General features: G+C 32.6%; 2 protein-coding genes across 3 annotated transcripts; both read left to right on the top strand.

Moving 5' to 3' along the window:
- Positions 1 to 3831: 3831 nt before the first annotated feature.
- LOC106757976 (ABC transporter G family member 39) lies at positions 3832 to 11460 on the top strand. 2 transcript variants are annotated; one of them, XM_014640847.2, is made up of 20 exons: positions 3832 to 4397; positions 4497 to 4617; positions 4760 to 4848; positions 5294 to 5378; positions 5485 to 5775; positions 5868 to 5958; positions 6199 to 7099; positions 7218 to 7378; positions 7519 to 7622; positions 7755 to 7920; positions 8008 to 8091; positions 8220 to 8356; positions 8681 to 9013; positions 9122 to 9412; positions 9509 to 9592; positions 9731 to 9864; positions 9967 to 10194; positions 10278 to 10449; positions 10599 to 10853; positions 10959 to 11460. In XM_014640847.2, the coding sequence occupies exons 1-20, from the start codon at positions 4033 to 4035 to the stop codon at positions 11226 to 11228; spliced, it is 4362 nt and encodes a 1453-aa protein (XP_014496333.1). In that variant the 5' UTR covers positions 3832 to 4032; the 3' UTR covers positions 11229 to 11460. The 2 variants fall into 2 exon arrangements, with proteins under 2 accessions (XP_014496333.1, XP_022634986.1); XM_022779265.1 differs by having other exon boundaries at positions 8217 to 8356.
- A 1229-nt stretch (positions 11461 to 12689) lies between these two features.
- On the top strand, positions 12690 to 20425 carry LOC106756935 (ABC transporter G family member 39-like). The gene is made up of 20 exons (XM_022779022.1): positions 12690 to 13048; positions 13252 to 13372; positions 13686 to 13774; positions 13978 to 14062; positions 14139 to 14429; positions 15174 to 15264; positions 15495 to 16395; positions 16491 to 16651; positions 16757 to 16855; positions 16992 to 17147; positions 17235 to 17288; positions 17543 to 17670; positions 17765 to 18097; positions 18203 to 18493; positions 18608 to 18691; positions 18832 to 18965; positions 19049 to 19276; positions 19398 to 19569; positions 19729 to 19983; positions 20084 to 20425. Exons 1-20 carry the CDS (start codon positions 12690 to 12692, stop codon positions 20351 to 20353), a joined length of 4302 nt encoding a protein of 1433 aa, XP_022634743.1. The 3' UTR covers positions 20354 to 20425.
- The last annotated feature ends 1375 nt before the right edge of the window (positions 20426 to 21800 follow it).

Below are 21800 nucleotides of genomic sequence, written 5' to 3'. Positions count from 1 at the left end.
GAATTATATTTCAAAATATATATTTTGTATTTTTGAATATAAATTAAAAAATGTATTTTAAATTATATAATCTGAAATATAGTTTACATTTCAGATTATGTATTCTGAAATATAAATTTTATATTGTGAATTGTATAATTTAAAATAATTTTTTTATTTTATTTTGTGTTTCGTAAAGACAAAGGGAAAATAGAACCTTGCAAAGGGATTTGTTTGTGTTCCGAACTGCTGGAGTCCAACCTAAAAGACATCTTTGACGGAGAGATTCTCTTAGACAAGACAATTAATTAATACCTTAACTCGGATTAATAAATGCATTATATGAACTTGACGGAAAACGTTGTGTATTGTAAATATGTCGATAATGATTGATAATAAGTTGCAATCCACTTGCTCATATGAACATTGACTTTTTGCAATTTAATATTTGGTTGGAAGTGAATGAAGGAAGGAAAAGAAAAGAAAAATACTCGGCATGTGCTTCACAATTGCATTTCCATAATTGCTTAGCAAATCTAGATACAGTGCATAATTTCAGGTTTCAAGATTTCATGACTGAATACTAGGATATCAGCACAGGTGGAACAACAAAGTTTTTGATACCACTCACATGATTCTTATTTTTCTACTAAAATTTCTCATAATATTTTGTTGTTTGACTTTCGAAATGCCTTACTTTAAACTTAGTGTTATGATTTTTAATAAACATCAAGAGTACACATTTCCTATAAATTATTCACGCTGATTAATCAATGTCTTTTCTTATTTTTACACACAATTTAATATATATGTACACAATCTTTAATCTTATGATTCATTTTGGCATCATGCTTTCTTCCTTCTCTTCCTATCTTTCTCTCCTTATTCATAAACTTGTAATTGAAAATAAAATTCCTCTTCATCAAGTTTGTTTGGGATAACGACGTGATTCCATTTATAACTTAGTTTAGATTATCTCTACTTAATATACCCTTGGGAAGAAAACAAAAATGAAAACAGAAAGCAAAAAACTAGATCAACTTATATGTAAAATATAAAATGAACAAGGAAAAAAAAAGAGAAAAATTAAGAAACACCAAAACCTTTCAAAGGGAAAACCTCAATATATATAAAAAATCCTACTTTTCATAAATAATAATTCATAAGCACGTCACAATTATTTTTTAAACCTTTAGGTTCAATAAAAAAACATTCTCTTACCAACATGGTAGATAATATAATAATAATTTGATAAGTATCTAGTTAGACAACACAGAAAACCAAATAGATAATGTAATAGTATAAAATCTCTTCTCTAAACAAATTTACTAAAAATATACTATTTTTTTTTTCTTGGTACTTGTTTTCTTTTCTCACAAAAACACAGATAGAAAAGTGAGTGTTTTATGTGTTTTTTTCAATGATTGTTAACTACTTGAGAGTCTCAAATTGAAGAGAGATGATAGAACGTCTTTAATAAAATTAAAAGATGAACAAAGAAAGAGACTTCATTTCATGAGTTGTTATATAAGTGTTTAAAGTATGGGAGAAGAAATTTTAGGTGTGAAGAATCAATTCCCAAATAAAAGAATCAATTATATATGTTTTAAGAGAATCGATTATATCACATGCAAAATCAATTCCACTTTGAAGTCTTCTTGGGTGTGTGAGGTGGATCTTCCTAGTTTGTATCTTTATACAATATGTAAGTAAATATAATAATAATAATAATAATAATTTATTATTATTATTTATTTTGCTTTATTATTTATGACTATGGACGATATAGTAATATTTTATTTTTATCAATTAAAATTTCTTTTTAATTTAACAAGAATTATATCACTCATGTACTTTTATCTTAAATCTTTTTATTTCTTATTATTTTTCTCTAAATCTAAACAACTCCACTCTCACCGTATTTTTACTCATATCTACTTTCCAAAATCGATCTTCAAATTCAAGCATTAATCCAAACGATCTTAAGATTATATATAGTATTTTAAATTGTATAATGAATGGATACGTTATAAAGTGGAATTTGGTGCCATAACCCATTAAAAGAAATCCTTAACAAGCATTTTTTATTTAGAGCATGATTGAAGATAAAAATATTTAACGTTTATTGCTTTTTTTACATTTTATTATGATTTGAAAGAAACTTGATTGCGTGCATTATAATTTGTTGTTTTGATACATTGCGTGCTTTCCAGTTACAGCGTTTGGATAACGTAAAATAGAGTGATTCGTATATATATAGAACAAAAGCTAGCTGGTTTTGCAGTGTTGGAGCATCTGAGAAATATTGGTTTGGCATCTCTATAAATCTTAAATATATTATATAATGCAACGTAAGGGAATATCTTCTGAAGATACCATACTTATTACTACTGTCATAATACATATAAATTAATGCTGCTAACGTATATACTCAATAAACAATGTTAGTACAGCCTGGGAGAGGGAGCAGGTGAAATCACATCAAATTCCTTCAAAACAATCAAATATTTCTTCTATTTTTTCAAAAAAACACATGTAATTTTAATTATTTGAATCGAATTAATTTAGCTTTAAGCACTTTTGATAATTCACTCAATTAATCCATCACTCGTTTTCTTAATGACACAAAAAGCAATGGTTTGAAGATTGATAATATATATTTTTTCTTTCGTGAAGGAATGACAAAAGAAATAAAGTATATAAAACAAAAGATAACGCGTGAAAACTGAACGTTTTTTCTACTTTTTAATTCTAAAAAAGAAATATATGTATAAATAAATAGATCTTTAATGTATCCATCTTTTTCTATTTTGATGTCTACTTTTATTTTATTTGAATAACTTTTTAAATTAAAATAATTATTTTTTAAATTATCTTTTTTTAAAGTTAACTATTTTTAATTAAAAAGTTGCTTATAAAATGAATACAAAAGATTATAAAAAATATTTATATTTAATTTTATAATTATAATAGTAAACAATTCATGTGTTATAAAAAAAATATAATGTGATTCAATCCTTCCCACTATTCTCCTCAACTTCTTCTGACTCTTCTACTTTATTCTTATAATTCAAAGAGTTAGGATTTTAAGTATGGTGAAAATTCTTTAGGGTTCTGCACAGTGAATTTGATTAACCTGACATAATAATTTTTTAATAAATATTTAAAAAATATAAATTAATTTTTTTAATAAATATTTAAAAGTATAATTTGTAGAATTATTTTTTAAACATATTTTAATTATAATTACTTAGTGGTTTTAATATGAAATGCATACAGACAAAATCTTACATCTACTTTATTAGTTATTTAATTATTCATTTATATTAATAAAATATATTTATAAATATTTAATTACTGTTAAACATTAATTGATTAAATATAATAAAGAATTAATTATGTTTGTTTTTATTAGACTTTCTCTGCGTTTTCCTTGCTTATGATTCGAGAAAGTTTACGGAAAAACGAAATCTTGAGTTATGTGCCTTTTTCATTTCGATTTTCTGTTCTTTCTTCAGAAGATCTCTGGATTTCCTGTGTTCAGTATTCTACCTTTTGATAATATTGTCTTCTTCTAGAAAGCCGTGATCATTTTAAAGAGTGATGAGACTTTGACATTCTTAATTTCCTTTTTACAACTTCATAAATTATTTTTATTATAATATTTTATTTACATTATTTTTATTATATTAATATAATATTTTATATAAAAAAACGGTATATTTAATGCAGAATTAAATGGGATGGTCAAAGAATCTTTTTCAGTGAAAAAGAACAAGAAAACTAGACAAGTAAATTAATTGAAAGAGACATTTGTTCACTTAGCATGCTCGTGACCAAAAGCTTCCATGGTTGGTCAGGGAAATTTCTCACCACCCACCTTATAAATACACAAACTTTCTCTCACAACTCAAACTTTTTACCTTTCTCTAGTCCCTGCTAACTCCGGGTATCTTAACAACTCCACAAAGAACCAGCTGCATCTCATTAAGATCCATGCTATACACACATATTTTTCATAACAACAACCATATATAGATACCATTTAAACCAATGGCGTCGGCACTTGCGGGGGATGATTTGGTGGCATCGGTGAGCAGTCGCCGGAGCTGGACGACGGGAAGTTTCCGGGAGGCGTGGATGGCGGCGCCCGACGTGTTTAATGTGAGTGGTCGCCACACGCACGAGGACGACGAGCAAGAGCTCAAATGGGCCGCCATAGAACGCTTGCCAACTTTTGAACGCATGAGAAAAGGCATGCTCAAGCACGTGCTCGACGATGGAAATGTGGTGCTCGATGAAGTCGATGTTTCCAACCTTTGCTTACCCGACAGGAAGCTCTTGGTCGACAGCATACTCAAGATTGTCGAGGAAGATAATGAGAAATTCCTACGCAGACTTCGAGATAGAGTCGATAGGTGCATGGCTAAAGTTACTGTTCTATTTAGTTATATATCGCCGTTTCTCTCTGTCATTATCATTTTTTTCTGACCTGGTTTGTGTTTGTTTTATTGTAGAGTGGGGATTGAAATTCCGAAGATTGAAGTTCGGTGCGAGAATTTATCTGTGGAGGGTGATGTGCATGATGGGAGTAGAGCACTCCCTTCCCTGCTTAATGTTTCTCTCAATGCTTTTGAGGTACTTGTTTGTCTGTTTCTAATTGAAGACTTTTGTTCTGGGATTCAAAAATAAGCCGATTTCTGCATTGGATTTCAGTGCTATGGCTACTGCTACTATACTAATGCTTTGTCTGATTGATTATCTTGTTTACACTCGGCAGAGTGTTCTGGGATTATTTCACCTTGCACCGTCCAAGAAGAGGGAAATTCAGATTCTTAAAGATGTTAGTGGGATCGTTAAACCGTCAAGGTAGTTTTATCAAAAGTTTCACCAGAATAACATCGAAAAATGTTTTTCAGAAGATCTTAGAATTCTAATGATTCGTTTTAATATGCCTGTTATTGAGTCTTTATCGATCAGATGCCTACAGAAGTCTAAAACTATTCAATCTCATGTCAAATAATGATATGACCAAAATAGTGCATATAACTAATAGACAAACCTCACCCCTGAACTAGTTTTGGGGTAGATTTAGACTAAAAAAAATCCAAATTTGGTTTCAAAGATGGATTGATCTTGATTGTGCTGTATTTTACATTGTTTCCTCTGGAAAGCCAAGTTCTACAAAGGGGAAAATTACTTTTATGAACTCTTTCATTAGTTGAAGGAGGATGTTGACTCCTAGTAGCATCAGAAAATTTTATGATTTTTTTTATTACCATATTTGACTTATTTTCTTTGGTGCTTATCTAAGGATGACTCTCCTTTTGGGACCTCCAAGTTCTGGGAAAACAACATTGCTTTTAGCACTTGCAGGGAAACTTAATCGTGATTTAAGGGTTTGTTCTCATTCTTCTGTTTACAAATCAGTTTACATCAATCATACATCATATCATGTGTATATTTTTTTAACATGAAGTGAGCTTTATGTTGAGATGTGATCAGGTGTCTGGGAAAGTCACTTACTGTGGGCACGAGCTAAATGAATTTGTTCCACAAAAAACCTGTGCTTATATTAGTCAACACGACATTCACTATGGAGAAATGACTGTGAGGGAGACATTAGATTTTTCAGGACGTTGTCTAGGTATTGGCACAAGGTATGAAGCATTGGTGGAACTGTCGAGAAGGGAGAGAGAAGCAGGAATAAAACCAGACCCTGAGATTGATGCATTCATGAAGGCTATAGCATTATCAGGTCAAAAAACCAATTTGGTAACAGATTATGTTCTCAAGGTTGGTGTCTCCACTTCAAAATTATAAACATTCTCCGTATGATTTTATTTTACCCGCTTGTATGTAAGCTGTCGTCTATTATATTCTGACAGATACTTGGGTTGGATATTTGTGCTGACATTATGATTGGAGATGAAATGAGAAGAGGCATATCTGGTGGACAAAAGAAGCGAGTAACAACAGGTTAACTTTTTCTTAGTAGTTGCACAACCAATAAAACAAAGTTTTAATATCACCACTTTATATAACTAAACATTTAAACTAATTCATGTTGTATGTTAGAGGTTCCTTCCTTAAAAATGTATATGTTTTTCAAATCGTAACAAGGAACTAACTTCAGTCTTTCAAATGATGGTTTCTTAATAAGCATTTGTGATTATCTTATCAGTTTATAATATCTATTTTAATTGCAAATGGATGCAGGGGAGATGCTGGTAGGACCAGCAAAGGCACTATTTATGGATGAAATATCAACAGGGTTAGACAGTTCCACCACCTTCCAGATATGCAAGTTCTTGAGGCAAATGGTTCATATAATGGATGTAACCATGGTGGTTTCTCTTCTACAACCAGCACCAGAGACCTTTGAACTCTTTGATGACATCATCCTACTTTCAGAAGGTCAAATAGTGTACCAAGGTCCACGTGATAATGTGCTAGAGTTCTTTGAATACACTGGTTTCAAGTGTCCTGAGCGAAAAGGAATTGCTGATTTTTTACAAGAAGTGACATCCAAGAAAGACCAGCAACAATATTGGTCAAGAAGAGATGAACCTTACAGATATGTTTCAGTTCCTGAATTTGTGCAAGCTTTTAATTCCTTTGTCATAGGAGAGGAACTTGCTACTGAGCTTGGGGTTCCCTACGATAAGAGCCGAACCCACCCTGCTGCCTTAGTGAAAGACAAGTACGGTATAACAAACTGGGAGCTATTGAAGGCATGTTTTTCAAGAGAATGGCTACTTATGAAGCGCAGTGCTTTCGTTTACATATTCAAGACATCACAGATAACAATCATGTCTATTATTACATTTACTGTGTTCCTTAAAACAGAAATGCCAGTAGGAACTGTTAATGATGGACAAAAGTTCTATGGAGCATTGTTCTTTAGTCTAGTAAACGTGATGTTTAATGGGATGGCAGAACTATCTATGACTGTTTTTAAGCTTCCCGTCTTTTACAAACAAAGGGATTTCAACTTCTACCCTGCATGGGCATTTGGTTTGCCTATTTGGCTTCTCAAGATCCCTCTGTCCTTTTTGGAATCAGGGATATGGATTATCCTTACATATTACACAATTGGATTTGCTCCTTCTGCTAGCAGGTAATAAACACGACTTTACAGTTTGGCATTGGAAAGCAACTTCAACCAAATTTTCAAACTTTCCCAAACTAGAATGATAAAAATTTCTTAATCCACACTTTTCCCTTTGTTTCATCAGATTTTTCCGACAATTCTTGGCATTTTTTTGCATTCATCAGATGGCTCTCTCTCTATTTCGGTTTATTGCCGCAGCTGGTAGAACACTAGTTGTTTCTAATACACTGGGTACCTTGGCCCTACAATTGATATTTGTGCTTGGAGGTTTTGTTATTTCCAGAGGTAAGTCATTGACACTTTTTAATTTTGGATAGATCTCTTAGTTTAGTGAAGCTTTAGTAGGATCAAAATATGTTAAGCTTTTCTTAATTCTTCTTTTTTAGTTAGAACTATTGCAACATGTTTTTTTTTGGTGTTTGTAGATGACATTGAGCCATGGATGATATGGGGCTATTATTTATCTCCTATGATGTATGGTCAGAATGCCATAGTAATGAATGAATTCCTAGACGAAAGATGGAGTAAAGTAAGAATTCATTTTTCTCATAGCTTGGTTACATACTTGCAGACATCAAGATGAATTTGTTTCAGGCGTTAGTTGATTATATTCTATGAACTTTAAGCATTGTTAAACATCGTTTTTCTTTATCTTTTACAGCCGAATACAGACTCTAGAATTGATGCACCTACAGTTGGAAAGGCGCTTCTAAAATCTAGAGGCTTCTTTACTGAAGAATATTGGTTTTGGATCTGCATTGGAGCCTTGATTGGGTTTTCTATTATCTTCAACCTCTTATTCATTTTGTGTTTAACTTATTTGAATAGTAAGTTACACCCTTTTGATTTCCAGTCTTTAATTTAGTAAATTTTGCACCTCTGATAAATACCTTTAATACCAACCAAAATTTCAGCTTTTGGAGATTCAAAAACAGTCATCGCGGATGAAGGTGACGAAAAGAATAAGAAGTCATCCTCGAAACGGCAAATCCTTGAAGGTTCTCAAACCTTTCAACCAAGTGCATCTTATTGTTATTTAGAAAAATGTGTAGTTGCAAGTTGTTCTCGTGCAATTCAGTGACAGACACCTTTCCTTTCACGTTGCTGATTGTTTTGAAAATAGCAGGTACAGACATGGCAGTGAGAAGTTCTTCAGAAATTGCTACTTCTTCGAACCAAGAACCAAGAAGAGGAATGGTTCTACCTTTCCAACCTCTTTCACTTGCCTTCAACCATATAAGCTACTACGTAGATATGCCTGCAGTAAGTCACTGAATTCCAGAAAGTGTTTACTTCCGTATATGCTATGATAACAAAAAATTTCCCTATCTTTTTGCTCATGTAACATAACTTAATCACGTTACAAACACTTTGAATTAATTAATAGCTTAGCTTTCTTGAGTACATAACCGATTTAATATAAAACCTCTGTTTCAAATCTTATGTCATGTTAATTGTTCTTGTAAAATAAATGTTTTTATATGTTGATCAAAATTGTCATACATAGTTGAATTTAATTCAAGCCTGTTCATTTTTCTTCATAGTAAATGTTCTGTTTTTGTTTTCATGCTTTCTATATTACATCAGGAAATGAGGAGTCGAGAAGTCAAAGGTGATCGACTTCAACTACTACAAGATGTTAGTGGTGTTTTTAGACCTGGCATATTGACAGCACTTGTGGGTGTTAGTGGTGCTGGGAAAACAACCCTTATGGATGTATTAGCTGGAAGAAAAACTGGTGGATACATCGAAGGAAGTATTAACATCTCAGGTTACCCAAAGAACCAAGCAACATTTGCTCGTGTCAGTGGTTATTGTGAACAGAACGATATTCATTCTCCACATGTTACTGTATATGAATCACTAATATTTTCAGCATGGCTTCGCCTCCCTTCAGATGTAAATGCACAAACACGAAAGGTATGCGGGGGATAAACTAAAAGATTATATTTTCTCGGCCATTATTAATAAAGTAAATTTTTAATGATAATATTTTTAATTTTGTTTTATTTTTGTTCGGATANACAGATGTTTGTTGAAGAAGTTATGGAATTGGTTGAGCTTAACCCCATCAGAGATGCAATTGTGGGTCTTCCAGGAGTAGATGGTCTATCAACAGAACAAAGGAAAAGGCTTACCATTGCTGTAGAATTGGTTTCCAACCCTTCAATCATCTTCATGGATGAANCAACATCTGGCCTTGACGCTAGAGCTGCTGCTATTGTTATGCGAACTGTGAGAAACACTGTGGACACTGGCAGAACCGTTGTGTGCACGATTCATCAACCAAGTATAGACATTTTTGAAGCTTTTGATGAGGTAAGTGTGGACTGTATAGGCTATAGAGTGTGTGTGTGTGTGTGTGTTATTTCTTTGGAAGAATATTGCATATAACTTTGTCTTTTTTAATTCCAGCTTTTGTTGATGAAAAGAGGAGGACAGGTTATCTATGCCGGACCTCTTGGTCGCCACTCACATAAACTAATAGAATATTTTGAAGTGAGTATTGAAGCATTTCTATCTGTATATTTTCTTTGAGATCAACCTTACCTTGCTTCACACTTTTGCAGCACTGGGTTCTTTTATTTAAATCAGAAAAGGTTTCATATAATTATATCTATTGTGCATATATTTCAGGCTATCCCAGGTGTTCCAAAAATCAAGGATGGTACTAATCCGGCCACATGGATGCTTGATATCAGCTCTTCTTTAGTTGAGGCTAATATTGAGGTAGATTTTGCAGAGATTTATGCTAAGTCTACCCTTTACAGGTATGATTTTTCATGCTTTATTTATGTTACTTTTAGTATTTGAGTTCATGTTACAATAATTCTGTCTTTGTAACTATCTGTTTTCTCTGTACTTTTCTTCAGGAGGAACGAGGAGCTTATTGAGGAGCTTAGTACTCCAGCACCAGATTCCAAGGATTTGTACTTCCCAACCAAGTATTCCCAATCGTTTTTTGTTCAGTGCAAAGCTAACTTCTGGAAACAATATTGGTCTTACTGGAGATATCCTCAGTATAACGGTGTCCGATTCTTCATGACAATAGTCGAGGGATTCGTGTTTGGCGCGATTTTCTGGCATAAAGCACATAAAACGTATGTTACCAAACTTGTCTATTAAGTCATAGTCTTTCACAACAAAATTTGCATTTCAAGTTACTATTCCATTTTGATGGCAGCCATAAACAACAAGATTTAGGGAATCTTTTGGGAGCCATGTACGCGGCTGTGTTGTTTCTGGGAGCCATGAATGCTTCATCAGTACAACCAGTTGTTGCCATTGAAAGAACTATCTTCTACCGTGAAAGAGCAGCAGGGATGTACTCTGCATTGCCCTATGCATTTGGCCAGGTACAAAAGCAAAGAAAGAGTGGCATAGAGACACCCTTTTGATAAATTCAACAAAAAACTAATAAATCCAATTTGTTTGTGTTATTGAAGCTAGCTTATGCTGTTCTTGAAATGAAAAATCTTCATATGACACTTCATTGATTATGCAGGTGGCAATAGAGGCAATTTATAATGCAATTCAAACAGCCATTTATTCTCTTATGCTTTTCTCAATGATGGGGTTTGATTGGAAAGCAACAAACTACTTTTGGTTCTACTACTACTTATTCATGAGCTTTATGTACTTCACATTGTATGGGATGATGATTGTAGCACTGACACCGGGTCACCAAGTGGCTGCCATTTGCATGTCCTTCTTCTTGAGTTTCTGGAACTTGTTCTCTGGCTTTATCATTCCCAGGGTGGTAAGTGATTTGTCATTTTGACATGGAAGTCATAATTTAATTAGTTCTAGAAATGACTCTTTTTTGGATACAAATCTAATTTTGTTTCTGCTAAATGTTACACAGCAAATTCCTGTGTGGTGGAGATGGTATTATTGGGCTTCTCCTGTTTCTTGGACACTGTATGGCCTAATTACCTCACAACTAGGTGACAGAACTGCAGAATTGGAGATACCAGGAAATGGAAACATGGAACTGAAGGAATTCCTTAAACAAAACTTTGGTTTTGAGTATGACTTCCTTCCGGTTGTTGCTGCTGTTCATGTCGGCTGGGTTCTCCTCTTCCTGTTCGTTTTTGCCTATGGCATCAAATTTCTTAATTTCCAAAAAAGATAGTCTCAGCAAACCCATATCATATCAGTTTTATTACATTAGTTTGGAATCTGCACTGAGTATGTAAATAGGTGAGTGCTTGAGAAAGTAGTTTAAAATGAGAGTAGTTTTACCTGTGAGAATACTCATTAGGAGTCACAGCCTTTAATAAGAATTATTCTTGGTTGATATTGTTGAGATCATGTTTCTCTTATTATAATTTCATTTATTATAGACGTTAGCGAAGGTTTTTCTATATAACTTCGATGGAGTTATCTTTTTTTGGCAAACATCCACACATATTTTTCTAATTAACATTCCTCGTGATTACTTTTTGATTGATATTTGCATGAATTATTTTTAAATGAACAAGAACAACGTTATTTTTCATCAAAAGTTGGTCAATATTATTTTTAATTGGATAGAGAAAATTTTGGTCAAACTAGACAAGGATTACTCTAATTATTGTAAAGTTTGTTTACATGTATAATTCTCTAACGTACAAAATGTTAAGTTTACATTTGTTGTGTGTGAAAGAATAGTCTTTAAATGTAGATGAATATGCAATTTACAATAAAAGTTTGATATTCTAAAAGTTATTGTGAAGTATTGAACAATTTAATAAACAATTGCATTTATCAATTGAAGTGAAAGTGTTGATTAACGCATAGATAATAAAGGTATGCAATGTTATTAATTGAGGCATTCATAAGTTTTTTTTTTTTTTCATTACATGCAAATACATAAGAAAATAAGAAAATGTGAAGACATAAAAATATATGTATGAAATTTGAGAGAGAGAGAGAGAGAGAGTTGGCTGAAAAACTGATTTGATTTACTTATTTTATGTGCTTATAATATAGTAATACATTATGTAATTTGAACTAATTAAAGTTCTTATTGGAAATGATAAATTGTAAGTTTTTTATATCTAAAACTTACCAACCTTGTTAAATTTTTCTAATGTTGTCATTGTTGTGATTTATACGGAATTTACGTAAATTTTTTAAATTAGGAATTGAACAGATTAAATCCACTGAAATATTGTTAATTAATATTGTGCCGATAAATTTTTTAATTATTTAGTGGTATTTAATATCAATTCCTTCTCTCAATATAACTTTATTTAATCTAAAATGAATTTAATAAAGGTTAACTATATTATTATATATGGATTTTTAAAATCGTCGGAAAACCTATTATTATTTTCATGATAAAATTTATAAGGTGTTTCTATATATTTAAAAAGTCATCCATTTTTGCTATTGTAATTATTATCTACTTTTGACCAAGGAGATTCATGCTGTGAGTATTAAAGTTCAAAGAACGGTCAACATTTCTCGTAAGTTAATAGCTGTACCTATTTGACACATGCACGCTGTTTGGTCTCTTTTATTCACTTTTATAAAACCATCAAGGTTTTAAAACATGCAGTGTGATTTCTGAATCTTCTATATGTAACAGGCTTATCATTCTTGAAAATTAATGGCATCCACATCTGCGAGAAATGATTTGGTGATGGGAGAAAAGCATCGCCATAGCTGGCCTTCGTTGGGTTACGAACAGAGTTGGACGTCATCTCCATTGTTAAGGAGTGGACGCAGCAAGGAAGAAGATAATGAGGAGGATCTCAAATGGGCTGCGATCGAACGTTTACCTACGCTAGACCGCATAAGAAAAGGGTTGTTGAGGGTAGTGCTTGACAATGGAAAGTTTCTACATTGGCAAGTTGACGTCGCTCATCTTAGGTTGCAAGACAAAAAGCATCTGTTGGACAGTTTACTCAAATTTGTCGATGATGATAATGAGAAATTTCTTCGTAAACTTCGAGATAGAATTGATAGGTTATTTTTATATGTCATTACCATCATCATCATATCACTATTATTGTTAATATTCTTTGATGTTTCAGCTTCCAGTGTTATTAATGCTGTGTTACTAGGGTTTCTTGCTGATATTATTGATGTTGTCGTTCGTTATTAAGTGGTCAATATTTTTTATAGCTACTTTTTTTTTCCTGACTTTGTTGAGAATTGTTATCATGCAGAGTGGGGATTAGAATTCCAGAAATTGAAATCAGATACGAGAATCTATCAGTGGAGGGAAATGTTCATGTTGGAAATAGATCACTTCCTACCCTGCTTAATGTTGCTCTCAACACTTTTGAGGTACTTTAGTTCCATTTGTTTTTCTAAAATCTAGAACTGAAATATATTGGAAGAAACAGTTTTTCTTTTTCTTTTTCTCTCCAAATCATAGTTATGATATACTTACCTTCTATAATTTTGTTTACAAAAATTACTCTTTATATATCACATAACATTGTATCATTTTTATATATCTTCAAGACAATCTTTTATATTAGATTAGCTTTAATACCATACATTTTAAAGTTGTTAACGTGCCTAAGCTTTAGTTAAATTCGATTTTGTGATATTTTCTATAATATTTATTTTGGATTTCATTTGTGGTTATTGGTAGACGATTCTGGGATTGGTTGGCCTTGCACCTTCCAAGAAGAGAAAAATTCGTATTCTAAAAGATGTTAGTGGAATTGTGAAACCATCAAGGTACTTAATAATTTTGGGTGAATATATTAACCAAAAATATTATTATTAATTGCCAGTTTCTAAAGATGGATGGATATTTTTTTATTCCGAAGAAAATTATATTTATTGACTGACAAAGTAGATTTTCTATTTTTTACTTACTATTTATTTAATGAAATTAAGATTTATTCTTGTTTTATATAACATGGTAATTTATATATCAGGATGACCCTACTTCTAGGTCCTCCAGGTGCAGGGAAAACAACGTTACTTCTAGCTCTTGCAGGGAAGCTTGACCCAGATTTAAAGGTTCACTGTCTGGTTTCATATCTTTGTTATTTGTTTTTATTTTTTTACTGTAAATTTATATTATTACGATGATCAGGTTTGTGGGAGAGTAAGTTACTGTGGGCATGAGCTTAATGAATTTGTTTGTAGAAAAACTTGTGCCTACATTGGGCAACATGATATTCACTATGGAGAAATGACAGTGAGAGAGACATTAGATTTTACAGGACGTTGTCTAGGTGTTGGGACGAGGTATGAAATGTTAGAAGAACTTCTACGAAGGGAGAAACAAAAAGGAATCAAACCTGATCCTGACATTGATGCATTTATGAAGGCTACTGTCATATCTGGTCAAAAAACCAATTTGCAAACAGATTATGTTCTTAAGGTTTGTAATTTTGTTGCCTAACTTCATGTTTTCTCCACTTATCTTATAAATAGTACATAAAGTTTATGTATTCACGAAGGTTCGGCAGATTATGTACTCACATCATCATTAAAATCAATAAAAATAATTTAGTTAAATTAAAAAAATGTTTCTGACGAACCAAATTAATTGTCATTTATTAATGATTTAAAGTGCTGTACTCACTATTCATTAAAGAAACATAAATACGTGTAATATTTGATATTTAATAGAATACATAAGCAAAATAAATCTAAATTGTATAGAAATTATAACCTTTTTATTATGAAAATCAACAATTTATTTCTAAAACATGTTTTATTTATAATAAAGAAAGCAAAAAGCAATAAGTAAACTTAAATACATTTTTAATTTATTAAATTTGAGTTAATTTTTGAACTATTTAATACAAAATGATTTTTTTTTTAATTTTCTGTAATTCGAAAAAAAAGGTTAGTTTTAGTTCACACAGCTCATAAATAAACATGATTACAATGAATGGTAAAAAAAAAGCAAACACACAGATTTGGGTATTTGATAATAAGAATTGAAACCCAAAGTAGATACTCATATTATTGGTCAGAAATCCTTAATTGTATTTAATCTTATAAAACAAATATTCTTTATTTTCTATTGATTAAAAAATGAATAAAGTTACGTAAAGAACAAGAGTTATTATATATTTAATTTTTGTGTTTACACGTACGTTCTCTGGTGCTCTAACAGATACTTGGATTGGATATATGTGCTGAGACCATGGTTGGTAATAACATGAGAAGGGGCATCTCAGGTGGACAAAGGAAGCGGGTAACAACAGGTCAAATTACATCACATAGTTATTCTTCACAAAATTATAGAATCAAAAGTAAAATACATGAAAATTATTAAATTAAAAATGATTTAGTTCAATTAGCGTAAAAAATAATGCTGTTAACAACATTTTTCTTCTGATTTTTTTTTCTTTCTGTGGTCAATGGCTTAAAATCTTGGCCTCTAACAGCTTGTATATTCAATATTATTTACTGCTTCAATTGTAACTGAGTGCAGGGGAGATGCTGGTAGGACCTGCAAAAGCACTTTTAATGGATGAAATATCAACAGGACTGGACAGTTCCACCACCTTTCAGATATGCAAGTTCATGAGCCAAATGGTTCATATAATGGATGAAACCATGGTCATATCTCTTCTTCAACCACCACCAGAGACATACGAACTATTTGATGACATCATCCTACTTTCAGAAGGTCACATTGTGTACCAGGGTCCACGTCAACATGTGCTACAGTTCTTTCAAAACATGGGTTTCAAATGTCCTCCTAGAAAGGGAGTTGCTGACTTTCTACAAGAAGTAACGTCTAAGAAAGATCAGCAACAGTATTGGTTTAGAAAGGATGAACCATATAGGTATGTTTCAGTTCCAGAATTTGCCGAGTCTTTCCATTTGTTTCACGTAGGAGAACAGCTTGATACTGAGTTTAAGGTTCCTTATGATAAGAGGCAAACCCACCGAGCAGCCTTAGTTAAAGACAAGTATGGTATATCAAATTGGGAACTACTGAAGGCTTGTTTCTCAAGAGAATGGTTGCTTATGAAACGTGACATGTTTGTGTATGTATTCAGGATAATACAGTTAGTTGTGTTGTCTATTCTAGGTTTTACTGTGTTCCTTAGAGTTGAAATGCCAGTGGGCACAGTTGAAGATGGGGGAAAGTTCTTTGGTGCACTGTTTTTTTCTCTAGTGAACATAATGTTCAATGGGTTCTCAGAACAAGCCATGATTGTTTCAAGGCTTCCTGTCTTTCACAAACAAAGGGATTTCATGTTTTACCCTGCATGGGCTTTTGCCTTACCTATATGGGTTCTCAGGATCCCCATTTCTTTCGTGGAATCAACAATATGGATTGTTCTCACATACTACACGATTGGATTTGCTCCTTCAGCTAGCAGGTCCTGTGGGTTTGCTTCCATCCTTTTCCTGCTTTGGCTACTATTTTTCAAAATGAAAAATTCTAAAACTCACACCAATCATTCTGTTTCATCAGATTTTTCAAACAACTATTGACATTGTTTGGCGTCCATCAGATGGCTATCTCTCTATTCCGGCTGGTTGGTGTAATCGGTAGAACATACGTTGCTTCTAATATACTGAGTGGTTTGATATATCAACTCGTCTTTGTGCTTGGAGGATTTATTGTCTCAAAAAGTGAGACATCGTCGTTCATTTCTTAATCTTTTAGATATATGAAACGTAAAATAAAAACATTGAGATTGAATTGTTTTGTTTCCTACTCATCTTTCATGCCTGCAGATAATATCAAACCATGGTTGAAATGGGGCTACTATGTTTCTCCCATGAGTTATGGTCAGAATGCTTTAGTACTAAATGAATTTTTAGATGAAAGATGGAGTAAAGTAAGAAATGTTTTCTTTTTTCTCATTGCCCATGTTACATACTTTCAAATACAAAAAACAAATTCGGAGTCTAAATTAATTCCATTAACTCCAAGAGTTGTCAAATATGTATTATTTTCAGCCAAATACAGACTCTAGATTTGACGCAGCTACGGTTGGAAAAGTGCTTCTCAAGTCTCGAGGCTTTTACACTGAAGATTACTGGTTTTGGATATGCATCGGAGCGTTGTTTGGTTTTATTCTTCTTTTCAACCTTCTCTGCATTGTTGCATTGACCTATTTGAATGGTAACATATATCTCTAGATTTTAATACACTATAAATGAATGGAATTTTCAACACTGCCAAACCATTTTAATCAAACAAAATTTTCAGCTATTGGTGATTCAAAAGCATTCATCACGGATGAAGATGACAAGAAGAATGAAGGTATTTCTTGCTCATTCAAGTGTATTTCATTGCTACTTAAAAATTGTCTGGGTGTCGTTCTTACATATTATATTTCATTGACATTCATGTTTTTGGTCGCACTATTCTTTTAAATAGTTTGAGTTTTTAAACTGAGTATAACTTTTTTCATGACATTGCGTCAGTTTTTTAAAAGAATAATGGATTGTTATTCTCAAGGAATTCAAATTATTGATTGATTCAATTATTCAATACTATGTCCTTTTGATAAACAGGAGGTCAGGGAATAGACATGGCAGTAAGAAATGCTTCTCATCGAGAAAGAAGAAAAGGAATGGTCATGCCGTTTCAACCTCTTTCACTTGCGTTCAATCATGTGAACTACTATGTAGACATGCCAGCCGTGAGTGAATGAATATCTTCAAATAATATTGTAATATCACTTTCATGTGATTTATTCTTCCCTCATACTTTTGGCTTTGCTTTATGTTTATCAGGAAATGAAAAGTGAAGGAATCGATGAAGATAGACTTCAACTACTGCATGATGCAAGTGGTGCTTTTAGACCAGGGGTATTGACAGCACTTATAGGTGTTAGTGGTGCTGGGAAGACAACCCTTATGGATGTATTAGCTGGAAGAAAAACAGGCGGATACATCGAAGGAAATATTAGCATATCAGGTTACCCAAAGAACCAAGCAACATTTGCTCGTGTCAGTGGTTATTGTGAGCAGAATGACATTCATTCTCCGAATGTTACTGTCTATGAATCACTGCTATTTTCTGCATGGCTTCGCCTTCCTTCAGATGTGAATACACAGACGCGAAAGGTGTGTGGGGACAACCTTAAATTGTTATATTTTCTTGGCCATTATGAATTTAGTATATTGTGAGGCTAATACTTTTAATTATTTCATTTTTTTCTGATGATGCAGATGTTTGTTGAAGAAATTATGGAGTTGGTTGAGCTTAAATCAATCAAAGATGCACTTGTGGGACTTCCAGGCATAAACGGTCTATCAATTGAACAGAGGAAGAGGCTTACAATTGCGGTAGAATTGGTTGCCAACCCTTCAATTATCTTCATGGATGAACCGACATCTGGTCTTGATGCTAGAGCCGCTGCTATTGTTATGCGAACTGTGAGAAACACAGTGGACACTGGCAGAACCGTTGTGTGCACTATTCATCAACCAAGCATAGACATTTTTGAAGCTTTTGATGAGGTAAATTGGTAATATGAAATTATTAGAGTTCATATGTGAATTTGGTTGCTTTAGGTGATTGTTTTTCTATCTGACATAATAACATGTTCAAATTTTATTTATTCTTTATTGCAGTTATTTTTAATGAAAAGAGGAGGAAAAGTTATCTATGCTGGACCTCTTGGTTATCATTCACAGCAGCTCATAGAATATTTTGAAGTATATTGAAATTTTTTTGTCTGTCATTTTAATGGAGCTATGATATCAATATACCTTGGCTTTATTCTCTGAGTGGGCAGCTTATAATTTCAGTGCCAATATTTTCTTATTTAAATATATAAATGAATATTTTTCTATAGGCTATTCCAGGTGTTCCAAAAATCAACGATGGTTATAATCCTGCAACATGGATGCTTGAGATTAGCACTCCTTCATATGAAGCTCAACTTGGCATAGATTTTTCGGAGATTTACACTAACTCTACTCTTTACCTGTAAGTCTTTTCCTATGATTTATTACTGTAGTTACGAAAACTCTAGCTTTATAGTAACTTTATTTTCTTTATACTTTCTACAGAAATAATCAAGAGCTTATCAAAGAACTCAGTACACCACCACCAGGTTCCAATGACTTGCACTTCCCAACCAAATATTCCCAGTCATTCTTTGTGCAGTGCAAGGCTTGTTTTTGGAAACAGTATTGGTCTTATTGGAGAAATCCTTCCTACAATGGCACTCGATTCTTCTTCACAATACTCATTGCGTTACTCTTTGGTCTAATTTTCCTGAATAAAGCCAAAAATATGTAAGTTAATTAATATTTCATTACAAGTGTATTTGCTATTCTTATGGCCTTGGAAAGATAAACTGAAGTTCAAGTTCATATTGACTATTTATGTTGCAAAACTAATTAATTTGATGGCCAGAAAAAAGCAACAAGATGTATGGGATCTTCTAGGAGCCATGTATACTGCTGTGATGTTCCTTGGAACCCAGAACACTATGGGAGTGCAGCCAATTGTTGACATAGAAAGAACCGTATTGTATCGTGAAAGAGCAGCAGGGATGTATTCAACATTGACCTATGCAATTAGTCAGGTACAAACGTACAAGACAAGGCATAACTTTGTTGATTTTAAAGAGAAAGTTACAAATCCAAATTGTGTTTTGTTAGTAAGTTTATGTATCTTTGTTGTGAGACAAAGATTCCCTTCATAGATTTCTTTATGTATGCTATTGCACTAACTGATTTCGTAGGTGGCAGTGGAGACAATTTATAACGCTATTCAAACAACAGTCTTCAGTGTCATAATCTACTCCCTGATTGGGTTTGAATGGAGAGCGGCCAAAGTTTTTTCATTTTACTACTTCATGCTTGTTTGTTTGATCTACTACACACTATATGGGATGATGATTGTTGCCCTAACACCGAGTTTCCAAGTTGCAGCCATTTGCAATGCCTTCTTCTTATCCATCTGGAACACGTTCTCTGGCTTTGTCATTCCTAGGACGGTACGATAGCTCTACTATTTTGATATATTAATTCATAATATATAATGTTGGAAACCAGGTTTGTTTATACAGAAGCTTATGTTTCTCCTAAATGTTACAGCAAATTCCTGTATGGTGGAGATGGTACTATTGGCTTACTCCTAATGCTTGGACACTGTATGGCATTGTTACCTCTCAACTTGGTGATGAAAATGCAGAAGTGGAAATCCCAGGAGCTGAAAACATGGCGCTGAAGGAACTGCTTAAGAAAACCTTTGGTTATGACCATCACTTCCTCCCAGTGGTTATTATTGTTCACTTAGCCTGGGTTCTCCTTTTCTTGTTTGTTTTTTCCTATGGCATCAAATTCTTGAACTTCCAGAAAAGATGAGATGGATCGTCTTTGTTCCCTCCAACATTTCTGCTTCAAATTTATGGATTAGTCACTGATCTATTTGATGACTAATTTAAGGATCAACTACAATTAATTCCAATGATCTTGGTTACTGATATTAAATGACTAATGCAATGATTGAAATAAGGGAATGAAATTGTGATCAATATATAAATTAGTATCCGATTTTCAAAATAAAACCAGTAACTGAAATATCCTTTTATATTCTAAATTTGATTTTCAAAAATTAATATATACTTGATAAATATTTACAACATGCAACATACATTGATATATCACATTTTATAAAATTCATCAAAATAATAATATTTTAAAATCAAGACTATTTTGAAAATAAGATTATTTTACATGGATTAGAGTAGTTTAAATTAGTTGATAAGAGTAGGAATGCGTAATGTTGGAAGATTAATTTGGAGTTTCATTTTTTATTTCTAAGTCAATTTATGATGAAAATGCTTATTGGAATTGGAAAGAAGAAAAAGTTGTTAAACGCAACATTTTATTTCTAGTGCAACAATCATAAGAAGAGACAGAAAATTTAGACATGTATATGAAACTTGCAATATAAATATAATTGAGCCTAACTGTTATGAAGAAATATCAAATCAAGAAGTATGGATCAACGTTATGGAAGAGGAGATTAAAATGATTGAGAAGAATAACATTTTGGAACTCGTAAATTGCCCTCATGGAAAAGACATCATAGAAGTGAAATGGATATATAAAACAAAGCTTAATCCTAATAGAACTATACAAAAGCACAAGACAAGATTGATTGTTAAATGCTACTACTCATATTAACTAGGAATAGACTACGGTGAGACATTTGCTTCATTTGATCGATTAGATACAATTAGAGTTTTAATAGATCTTGCATCACAAAAAGGATGGAACATTTATTAATTGGATGTCAAACAAAGTCAGCCTTTCTAGATGGAGTGCTCGAAGAAGATATTTATGTTGAACAACCATAGGACTTCATCAATAAAGGCAATGAAGGAAAAGTACTAAGACTTAAAAAGGAATTATATGGCTTAAAGCAAGCTCCTTGAGCATGGTATAGCAAGATTGATCAATACTTCATCAATCAAGAATTCATGAAGAGCAAGAGTGAACCAACACTATATATTAAGGCGTAAGGTTAGTACCATCTCATTGTCTCTTTATATGTCGATGATCTTCTCTATACAGGAAACAATATGGAGATGACGAAAGAATTTAAAGAAGACACGATGAAGACATTTGAAATGATCGACCTTGACTTGATGAACTATTTCCTCGGTATTGAGGTGAAACAACAAAAAGAAGGTATATTTATCTCTCCAAAGAAACATATTGAAGCTCTACTTAAAAAGTTCAAGATTAATGATTGTTCACTTGTCATTACTCCGTTGGTGGTAAACAAGAAGCTACAAAAAAAGGA

Source organism: Vigna radiata, chromosome 3 (assembly GCF_000741045.1).
Source record: "Vigna radiata var. radiata cultivar VC1973A chromosome 3, Vradiata_ver6, whole genome shotgun sequence".
Taxonomy (NCBI): domain Eukaryota; kingdom Viridiplantae; phylum Streptophyta; class Magnoliopsida; order Fabales; family Fabaceae; genus Vigna; species Vigna radiata.
This window is presented reverse-complemented; position numbering and strand designations above follow the sequence as displayed.

Excerpts from the sequence above, each read along its gene's own strand:
- LOC106756935 (XM_022779022.1), top strand. The coding sequence starts at position 12,690 with ATGGCATCCACATCTGCGAGAAATGATTTGGTGATGGGAGAAAAGCAT. Across the intron at positions 14,430-15,173 it reads AAACAGATTATGTTCTTAAG|ATACTTGGATTGGATATATG; the intron begins GTTTGTAATTTT and ends GTGCTCTAACAG. Across the intron at positions 18,098-18,202 it reads TGAATACACAGACGCGAAAG|ATGTTTGTTGAAGAAATTAT; the intron begins GTGTGTGGGGAC and ends CTGATGATGCAG.